We start from the raw sequence: 10,975 nt of genomic DNA on the forward strand, positions 1-10,975 counted from the left end.
GACTGGCTGTATTAAGACAAAAAGAAATGCACATAATGTACCTGAAATGCTATTTCCCAGATATCAAAACACTTTATGGCAGAAGTTGAGCAGTGTGAAGGTCAAACAGGGAGCATTTTAATCAATTATCTATTCTTTAAGGCAATAGGTATCCTGATAATTAGATAACCATTTGTAGCTTGTGAGAGTGCAAAGGTGTTCCTCATTAAATCTAGCGATCCAATAGCCTATATGAAGGCCCAAAATGGTGTGTTCCTTCCTGCTCAAACAATGGCGTGTCCATTCCTGCAAGAGGTTGTGGATGGAGAAGCTCTTGTGCTCAGGAGAGCCTTCAGGCGGGAGAGGGTCTTCAGGGACAGGGCGAACCCATTGGCCTTCCCTGATGACCACCTACACGAAAGATATAGGTTTTCTGCAGATGGCATCCGATATCTGTGCAGACTGCTGGGTCCCAGGATCCAACACCACACAGCACGGAGCCATGCGCTGAGTGTTGAGCAAATGGTGTGTGTGGCCTTGCGCTTCTTTGCAAGTGGGGGCTTCCTGTACTCAGTGGGGGATGCTGAAAACCTGGCCAAGGCCACAATTTGCCGTGTGGTGCGTAGTGTCTGTCTAGCCCTCAAATCACTATCAGGTGTCTTCATCTCCTTCCCTGGACACAGAAGACTCAGTGACATCAAAGAGGATTTTTATAGGATTGCAGGTAAGAGTACTGTAAGTACAAATTACAGGACAAGTGTTAAGTCATAGTAGGATACTTATTGCTTTGTGTTGCAGGTTTCCCCAATGTCATTGGTGCACTTGACTGCACCCATATCAGAATAAAATCCCCCTCAGGTGCCCATAAGGGAGATTTTGTGAACAGGAAATCCTTTCACAGCATTAATGTTCAGGTGAACATGACTTTATGACATTAATGAACATTGTACATTGCTCGTGATGTGCATTGAATGGTTTAATAGTCTACATCTTATAATTTCAGATGGTCTGCAATGCTGACTACCTGATCAGCAATGTTGTGGCAAAGTGGCCTGGCTCAGTCCATGACTCACGAATCTTTCGGTCCTCTGCAGTCTATTGGCGCCTGTCACAAGGTGAGCCACATGACCTCAATTAATAACCACTTTTAAAATCAAGGCTATGTCAAGAATGTCCCTCTATTGATAAGGCTGTGATGATGACATTTTGTATTCACAGGTGAATTCTCTGGTGTGCTGCTGGGGGACAGAGGCTATGCCTGCGAGCCTTTTTGCCTCACACCCTACGCAGACCCTCAGGAAGCACAGCGGGCATATAACGATGCCAATGCCAGGACAAGGGCTCGGATTGAGATGACCTTTGGCCTCCTGAAGGCACGCTTCCAGTGTCTGCACCATCTGAGACAGAGCATGCGATATTACTGTGGCCTGTGCTGTCCTCCACAATGTGGCCTGCCTGAGGAAGGAGAGGGCCCCCAGAGTGCCATCAGATGTGGACCGGGACAATCCGGCCATCTTCCCGGATGACGACAGTGGTCGGCTGATCAGGGACCAATACGTTTTGAATTATTTCAGTTAAAATGCATTCTGCACATTTAAGTTGAATATGGCCTGCAATAGCAGAGGAATTTGTGTTATTTTATATTAATTTGGCTTATTGTGCTGTGTACTGTGCGTATACAGGCCTGACATTTGTTCATTTGTTAAGTATGGATTTGTCCTGCATTTATTCCAGTGTGCAGACATGCAGGGTGTTTTATATACAGACCTTTGAGAATGTGTATTTATTCTTGTGATGAATAATATGCTTTGATTCAGTGCTTTCTATCTTGTAGAGCACTGTGTGACGTCACTTTTGAAAGGAACTGATGGATTACTTGCTTTGATTTATCCTATTCAATAAAGGAACATCATGTCATCATGTTACTGTATGGTGTGTATTTTTTTAATCATTTATTTACAGTGTATATATATATATATATATATATATATATGAGAGAGATAGTCTAACTAAATTTTCTACTAAAATCATTTATCTAAAATGACTGCAATTAATGATCACAAATGTTTAAATAATGACAGTGGGTCTCGTTGAATGTGATAAGAATGTGTAGTGTGAAGTGGAATAAATATTAGTTTCCATTTGTGGTAGCTGCTGACTGAGATAAGGGATGAGATTAAATAAATCCTGGAACTTAGCCTGGTCTGGAGCAGGCTAGCTCCACAGAATAAATCTCCATGGTAACTTATGTCAAAACATATCCCACTTCCCCCTATCCTGCTTTTGTGAAACTGGATCAAGGATAAGTTGATCCAGGATAACCAAGATATCCTGGCTTAATCCCTTATCCTGGTTTTGTGAAACAGGCCCCAGGACAGTTGTTTTACCTGAGTCTGTATTCAGGCAGATGTCATTTAACACCTTTACAAGTGCAGTCTCAGTTGAGTTGGAGTTGGTCATAGATGCTATTTGTATTTAAATAGTTATTGACTTGGTTGAATACAACTTTCTCAATAACTTTGCCTATAAAGGGGAGGTTTGAGATGGGCCTGTAGTTGTTGAGCACAGAGGGATCAAGGTTTCTTTCTTTAGGAGGGGTTTGATAACTGCAGTCTTAAGAGAGGCTGGAAAATGCCTGAAAGAAGAGAGCCACTCACAATCTTTAGAAGCTCAAATGCCACACAACCAAAGATGCTTTTAAAGATGCTTGTGGGGAAGGTGTCAGGACAGCAAGTAGATGAGCTGAGCTGCATCACAGTTTTTTTCAAGAGTTTTGCTATCAGTGGCAGTAAATTCAGATAAAGAGGCTATTTGTATTTGATGATTTAACCAAGACATTACATAACAGGGTGGAGCTAATGCTTTTTCTAATATTTTCAGTCTTGCTATGGAAGAAGGAAGCAAACTCATTGCATTTATCAGGTGACATAAAGTCTTGAGGTAGATGTACTGGGGGATTTGTTAACTTATCAACAGTGGCAAACAGTGCACAGGAGTTTTTAATGTTCTTGTTAATGATGTTAGAGAAATTAGATTGTCTAGCTTTTCTTAACTCATAGTTATAAGCTTGGAGTTTGTCTTTGAAAATATCATTGTCAACCTGAAGCTTGTTTTTTCCCCATTTACGCTCAGCTTTCCTACATTCTCTCTTCTGAGTCGCTACAGCTGTGGTATACCTCCATGGTGCTTTACATTTACTGGGGCTTTTTTTAAGCTTGGTAGGTGCTACAGAGTCAAATACCCTGAGAATATTGGAGTTAAACAGACTTAGATGGTCCTCCACGCCCTGAGTTGTTATGCATGGTGTAATAGACATGGCTTCCGTAAAAAGACTGCAGGTATTCTCATTAATATACCTCTTAGGGACAGTTTTAGATTGAGTTTGGCTAATTGGAGAGACCAGGCCATCAAAGAATACACAAAAATGATCAGATAGTGCTAAGTCTATAACATTCACATCTAACATTAACTGAAGAAATACAGAGACCCTCACTGATAACTAGATCCAGAGTGTGACCTTTGATATGAGTGGAGTTGCTAACATGTTGTACCATATCAAACATGTCAAACAAAGCAGTGAGCTCTTGATGAAGCAGAAATCGGTGTCTGCAGCTGGGCCTGGGGGCTCCCGACCTTGCCTTCAACTCTTTAGGTTGGACTCGCCTTCTACTCAAATAAGTATCTTAGAATCAGATGGCTGGTGCTGAGGAAATCACTGGAGACACGTGGAATCAGGTGCAACCGTGTTTAATGTGTTCACAAGCAACAACACACACAACTCATGAGTCAAGCTCTGGAACAAGACTTAAGTTTCACTCTCTTTGCGCTCCCTTTTATGCTGGTGAAGATTCTGCTGAATCTCCACCTTTTTCCCTTAATCCTGCCCACTTGAGCCTGAACACAATGGTGGCATGTTTTTGCCTTTGGTTGAGTCCGATCTTAATGGTGTATTCTTTTAGAGTCACCTGGGTATGAGTCATACTGGTGTCCAAGGCCAAGCCCATATCAGCCTGGGCTGGAATGCCCCAAACTTTCCCACCATTGTGTTTGAGCCAGGTCTCACGCTATTTTTTAAAAACACTGAGTACACATTAACACTGAGTACACATTAAACTCACCAGTTATGATAAAAGAATCAAAATCTGTAAGGATGATTGATCAATGATCAATAATGGAAAAAGACAGACCAATCAGATTTCCAGTGAAGCACAGAGTTGCAGAATACCACAAGCACACAGTAATCACTAGTTTCCCCTCTAAACTTGAGTCAAATATCAGGACAAGATAACTAAAAAAAAATAAAAAATCATTGAAGATTTGTTTGATTGATCAATAAAAGTAATGAAAAAAATGGTGACGATCAGAATTAGGTGACAGTTTCATAACTGGTAGAAACTTTGTTCTAGTAGTAATCCTCTTCTCCTCCACCAAACCCAGCTTGAACTATTTCTTTGATCCTCTCAGTCTCCTGGGGTGGGGCAGCTGGCAGAATTGCTTTCAGACCATTCTCTATTTCTGCCATCCTGTCATCTGTCTTCCTCTCAAACTCCTTCTTGTTCTTGAGGACCAGCATAAGGATGCCCTCCTGAGCTGCTGTGCAGGACTGTTGCAGCTTCAAACGCTCTTGAAGGAATTCTGGCTTCTCCTTATCCATGGCCATGAGCTTGCCCAGGCTGCTCACTCTGTCCATCAGGTACTTGTTGGACACTTCAGTGTAGGTCCCTGAGATCATGTGGACCAGACTGGCAACATTGGAGGCTTGGAAGGCCTGGTTGTACAGCATGTCTTTGACAAATAGTTTATTGTTGTAACTGAGTTTCTTTGTATCATCAGCTGTTGAGACGAAATCTTTCAGTGTCTTGCTGAGGCTGCATTTGATGATGTTAGAGATCATCTGGAAGAAGCGCACCATCTTCTCCCACTGCTCTTTGACTCTGCCCATGGCATCGAGACCCTTGACCAGCATCTTGATGGTGGTTTCAAAGTCAATCTCCTTGAGCTTACAGCTCTGCATTTCAACCAAGATCTCAGTCAGCTCCTTCTGATTCTGCTCCATTCTCTCCACAGACTTCTCATAGGCCTCCCGTGTTACCTTGAGTTGTTCTCGGCTCTGCTCAATTTTGAAACGAGCGTTATCTGCTGCTCTCTGACTGGCAGACTGATCTCCTGTGCTGCTCTGTGCTTTGCTCATCATTGGTGATGTAGGAGAAAGAGCTGGAGAGCCCAGTACTTTTTTGCTTTTGGTGTCAAAGATGCGGGATTCTTCATCCAGTTTCTTCAGTTTCTTGATGAGCTCTGTTTCTTTCTTGTCACCCCAATTTTCACCAGGTTTATATGTGGCCAGTTCTTCACAGATGTTAATACCCAGCTCACAAAGGTTCAGAGCATCATTCTGAAGTTTGCTCCCTTTCATCTTCTTTAAGGCCCCAGAGATTCTTTTGAATTGAGCTTGAGACCAGTTTGTCTTTGTGGATTGTGCTTTCTGATCATACAGGTCCTGCCAGGCTATTTTCCCTTCCTTCAAATACTGTGTAAGAGTTCCTACAATGGAAAGAATCTCTGCAGACTTACAGCCGACTGAGAGCACATCTACGTTTTCATTTTGCGATTCCTTTCCTTGGAATTTGTCTATGAGTGTTTCTGCTGAATCGCTGATTGTTTTTATTGGAGAACTTACCAGGTTAACGACTCCATTAACCAATCCTGTCACTGCCTTTGAAAGTCCTTCAACCACATCCATTCCAATCATTTCCCATCCGGAGGGAAGAGAGTCCATTGCTTTCTTGTAGCTATCTTGTGCTTCATTTATTTCCTTTTCCATGGCCTCCATTGCTTTCTTGGACCGTTCTTTAAGCTCAGTGGCGGTCTTCTCCCGTATTTCATTTTCCTTAATCTTCATCTTCACCTTCTCCAGCTCTTCTCCATGAAAGCGTTCAGCATTGACACAGGCCGCCAACAGTTCCTGGATTAAGTTGATGACATCTGTGTACTTCTTTTCAACACTGCCTGACAGTGTCACACATTCATCTGCAATGGTGCGAATGTTTTCCAGCTGATTTGGCAGGAGCTTGTCAATAACTTCATCAGGTGCATTGAAAAGGAGCTTGACTGCTGCCTTCATGTAATCAGGAACTGTGGCTGTGTGAAGGCGGATCTGATCCATATTCTTGTGGGCCTCATTGAATGCATGCCAGCCTGAGTTACAGATTTGCATGAGGCAGGCCCTGAACGAGTCTGGGTATTGTATGTACTTGTAGCCCTTCTCTGGGGGGTTCTTGTTGATGGAGAAGTCATCAGATGAGGAGATGAAGACGAGCTCCCCCATGATGGCGATGGAGAGGGGGGCAGGAGTCAGGTACTCTTCCCAGTTTGCATTAGGCTGCATCAGCATCTTGGTGGTCTCTCGCATATCTGCTGCAGTGGTGAGACACTGAGTGGCCTTAGCAATTTCCATGGTGTGTGCTGTTCAACGAAGCAGATAAAGAAGATGTCATGCAAGTGCTTTGACAAAATACAAACAAATGCAAAATACAATTTATATTACTAATACAAGCCAGGGGGGATCTGTCCATCAAGATCAGGAGGATGGACACACCAGAACTCGTCGATATTATACTTGTGGTTAGCCCATCAATGAGGTACCGATATCATGACATGAAGTTGCAGGCAACAAATGAATTTAATTTGGTGGGAAATGTCTTGGATCACAGCCAATGAGAACCTCCTGAACGAAGTTGGTGTTCTAATCCAATAGATTCCAAGCCAACTGGCTTTGGGAAGACAGAAATTTCTAAAATATGACTTAGACTTACAACTAAATTCATGTAATGACTAAAACTAAATTGAAAATAGCTGCCAAAGTTAACACTGGTAGCTGCCTGCCTCACCACATGATAATTATCAGCATGCAAGTACATACTGTTCTGATGATGTGTGGAAGTTTGCTCATTTTCTTCACTAGTCGGAGCTGACAAGAAACTTCAAGTGAAGTGGTAACAGCAGTTTAGAGAAAAGAAAAGAAAACCAAACACTAAAGGCTCAGGTGTAGTCAATAGTAACGCGGTAAAGGTGAAAAAAAAGTTGCTAGTGCACGACGTGTTCCCTGGCATATTACCGCAAGGTACCGCAACAAGATCCCTGTGGAGCTCAATGTGCGCCTTGCTGCGCGGTCTCAATTTTTGGGAGGTTCGTGGCCGCACAACACAATTTTTGTCAACAGGCGGCAAGCACTCGCCGCTAGCTGCTCACCACCGCCTGACTGTACCTAGACCTTAAGATGCTGCTGGATATGGAAGTAGGACAGCTATAGTGCTAGCTCCAGTGCTGTCCTTTCTCCATTAGACTCAGGGGAAGAGGATAGCAAAGTTTGGCTTGACGCCATTATTTAAATTAATAAAAATAAATAAATTAATAAATCCTTGGAATGTGTGGTTTTACAGGCTAAATGTTTTCTTCACGACTAAAAAATGCAAAAACGACATCCTTCTCTGTCTTTTCTAAGGTTGCCTTTAGATCTGTCCATAGTTAGAAATAACAAGAAGATGAACAAAGATAGACTCAAGATAGTCATGTTTCCTGCAGTCTTGAGGAGATGACTGCTCTTGTGTGACTATGTGTGTCTCTGAATCGAGCCCTGGGCTGTGAAGGCAGAAATGGTGCCATGGTGGAGTCTTTCATGATACACCTTCATTTCCTGAAGCTTGTGATGTAGCCTAAATGTCCTTTGCCTGCACTATGATCTGTTGACCCAACAGCCTGATTGTCACTTTGCTTTTACTTTATATTACTACAAATGACCCAAAGGGTTTTTTGCCATTACTGAACTGTTGTATCATGTCTGCTCATATCTAAGAGAAAAGCGCTAAGTAATTTGCCATGGAATTATCTCGGAGAGACTGTTTCTGCTCATTTGGTTCTATCCACCTACCATGCACTGGATGAATGCAGTCAAAGCTACATAAGATACGACAGCAGTTTTTTCACAGGAAAATAAATATGATCTGGTATTAGTAGCAGCCAGTATTCATTTTGTTGTCTAATTTTTTTTTAGTATATTTTTTGGGGCTTTTTATGCCTTTAATCAGATAGGACAGTATAAAATGACAGGAAGCGAGTGAGATGGAGAGATGGGGTGGGATCCAGAAAGGACCACAGGGCGGGACTCGAACCCGAACCCAGGTCGCCGGTGTATGGTGCAGGTGCCCCAGCCAGTTGTGCCACGGCCAGGGCCGTCGTCTAAAATTTTAACGAAAAGTATTCGTCTACACTTTTTCCCATGATGATAATGAGCTGAAAATAAGTTTGATATCCACCTTATTTTTCACGGAAACACGGAGGCAAAACAGAACGCAGCCAGCTTCCGTTTTTTTGTGCGACACTTCTGGTCCAGCACTCTTTCCACTGTGTAAATGGGAATCGCCTTGTTGTTTACCTTGCTGAGTTTAGCTGTATATATATATATATATACATATAGCACATTTTTCACGTCACTATATCACCGTTTAGACTAATCTGATGTTTGTAAAGTCTATAAACACAATGATTGAACAAACATTAGTATTTTCTCTGTGTGTAATTAATAACATGGTTATCGTAGATTAGCTAGGCTAACCGTTAGCTGTTAGCCGTCAGCCGTTAGCGGTGTCTGTAATAACTCAATAAACGGTCCATGAAAAAAATATTTTCTCCAGTGGATGTCTTAGTTACAACATGATTGAGCTAATTGGAGTAGTTTCATGTCGTATCCGACAACGGGAGGCTTTTAACAGATGACGTCCTGATGTTAGCTTTGCTGCTAGTGTTAACGTTAGCTGTCCCTGTCAGCTGCAGCCACTGATGCTTTCTAGACATTGTGATTTCCCAAAACTGAATAAATACCACACATAGCAACACAAAACTGCTTTGCTAGCTCAATCATGTTGTAACGGCTGGATGGTTGATGCGTACATGCTGATTCAGGTGCTATCAGAGCCGATCCGCGCATCACTATGGCTTAATGATCAACTCAGTCAATTAAAACAACCCGTCCTGTGTTAGGAGTGTATGTCGCTGACAGAAAGAAAGAAAAGGGAAAAAAGATAGAAAAGCAGCGTACACCTCACATATTTATTTCTCACAGTTGCGCACACGTGTGGCTGGCATGCAGAAGCACCGTCTGTGTGTCTGTGTGTCGAGGGTGTGAGCCGCAGCTTCAGCTGCTCAGGTAGAGAGGCTGTGTAGCCCGCTGTGTTTTTTCACTGATTCGGTTCTGCAGGTTCTCTGCTGGTACACTGGAGACGGGGATCAAGCAGTTTGTCTCACTCGGGATAGATTGTGCTTTTTTGGTTCATAGTTTATGACTGACGTGCGATTTATTCGCGTTTAGAGGGAATAAATTTCCGTTATAACGGAAACGTGGGCACAGTTATCTAACGTTATACAAAATACACAGACTAACTAACTAACTAACTAACTAACTAACTGATTGACTAACATAAACAATTGAAAACTGAAAAAAAAATTAGCTTGCACCGTTAGCTCCGGTAAGGGAAAGCATGAAGGAAAGTGGCTGACCGGAAGTCACGCACAAAAAAACGGAAGTTGATCACTATTTACTTCCGTGTGTGAAAATAAGTTTGATATAGATCTTAGTGACTAAAAACTAAACTGGACGTTATGTTTTGTTTTCATTGATCCATTTTTTGGACTAAATTGCTCGTGATAAATTACTGGACAAAAAAAACACACTTTATTGTATTAGACATGTATGTGGCTTTTCTCAAGCAAGTTTGGTGTATCGAGCTGCATCTGATAGAATATTTACATCATCCAAATGGCTTCAACACTTGATAATTAAAACATGTGACTTTAATATCAATTCCTTATGCCAGTATTAGCCTAAATGAAATGAAGGAACATATATAAAGGACATATATAACAACTAAAAGTTCTTGTAACACTAGTTGGGGTGAGACATGTTCGCCAATAATACACAAATAATATGTGCATGTATTACTGATCATTAATGTGTTTATTTAGCATCATTACAAATGTGTATATGTATTCAACAATTTCTTATCTTACTGAAAATTGAATTTATTTATTATTTCTTGGTAAATCCTTAATAAGCAATTAGTGGGTCTTGATCTGAAGTTACTGATATCTAGATCAGAACTGCCTCGTAATACATTGTCTTTTCTCTAAGGAATGTAGAAGCTCTCTACTAACCCAGAGGCTACACCGGGTGCATGATTTCAGCCTTGCTGACGCGGAGCATTTGCTGCCAGAATAACACTCTACTATAAACAATTGAATTACGTGTCCGCACTCGGCGTAGCCTCGGGATTAGACCCAATAACTTAATACCATGACCAACTAGTTGTGATTTACAAAGAATAAATTATTAGTTCAGTAAGAGTAAGAAATTGAGCAAATACATGTGTGATGATACTTAATACAGACCTCATGTAATTCATGTAATGACTAAAACTAAATTGACAATAGCTGCCAAAATTAACACTGAGCATATGATAATTATTGTCACTTACAGTGTGAAGTGAGAGAGGGTTCTCTTCAGCTGATGTGTTCTGATCGTCTGACGAGGAGCAGTGGAGAGAGGAGGTGCTGAGAGGCATTTTTAAAGGCAAAGAACAGGAAGTGAAACAGTGAACATCAGTCTCAGTGTGTGATAACGTCTCTCAACCAATCAGAAAGAAGCTCCTGACACTTTTTCGTTCCACTGGGCATACATCCCATAATAACCTTTAAGCACACTGTAAGCTGAGCAGCCTTGTGCTCCTCCTCTTGGCGTGTTGAGGCTCCACACTGTGACATCAGAGAGCCAGAGAGGAGGGAGCTGCAGGAGCTCCTCTGTTTATTTGATTGATTGTTTATTGAAAATGAATCATTCACAAAACATCAACACACAAACCACAACGAACACGTCTCAACCTACAATGCACATTTAACATTTAACATAAAGACAGTGAAAACAAATAAAGCAAATTCATAGTTCTGC

At 41.7% G+C, this 10,975-nt stretch overlaps 1 protein-coding gene across 1 annotated transcript; it reads right to left on the reverse strand.

Annotated features, from left to right (window-relative positions):
• Positions 1-3,710: 3,710 nt before the first annotated feature.
• Positions 3,711-10,630, reverse strand: LOC144464786 (uncharacterized). The gene is made up of 2 exons (XM_078172696.1): positions 10,506-10,630; positions 3,711-6,441 (listed from the first exon to the last, which is right to left on the reverse strand). Exon 2 carries the CDS (start codon positions 6,431-6,433, stop codon positions 4,382-4,384), a length of 2,052 nt encoding a protein of 683 aa, XP_078028822.1. The 5' UTR covers positions 6,434-6,441; positions 10,506-10,630; the 3' UTR covers positions 3,711-4,381.
• Positions 10,631-10,975: the final 345 nt, after the last annotated feature.

This window comes from Epinephelus lanceolatus, chromosome 11 (assembly GCF_041903045.1).
Source record: "Epinephelus lanceolatus isolate andai-2023 chromosome 11, ASM4190304v1, whole genome shotgun sequence".
Classification (NCBI taxonomy): domain Eukaryota; kingdom Metazoa; phylum Chordata; class Actinopteri; order Perciformes; family Serranidae; genus Epinephelus; species Epinephelus lanceolatus.

Coding starts and splice junctions, on each gene's coding strand:
- LOC144464786 (XM_078172696.1), bottom strand. CDS start 6,433: ATGGAAATTGCTAAGGCCACTCAGTGTCTCACCACTGCAGCAGATATG.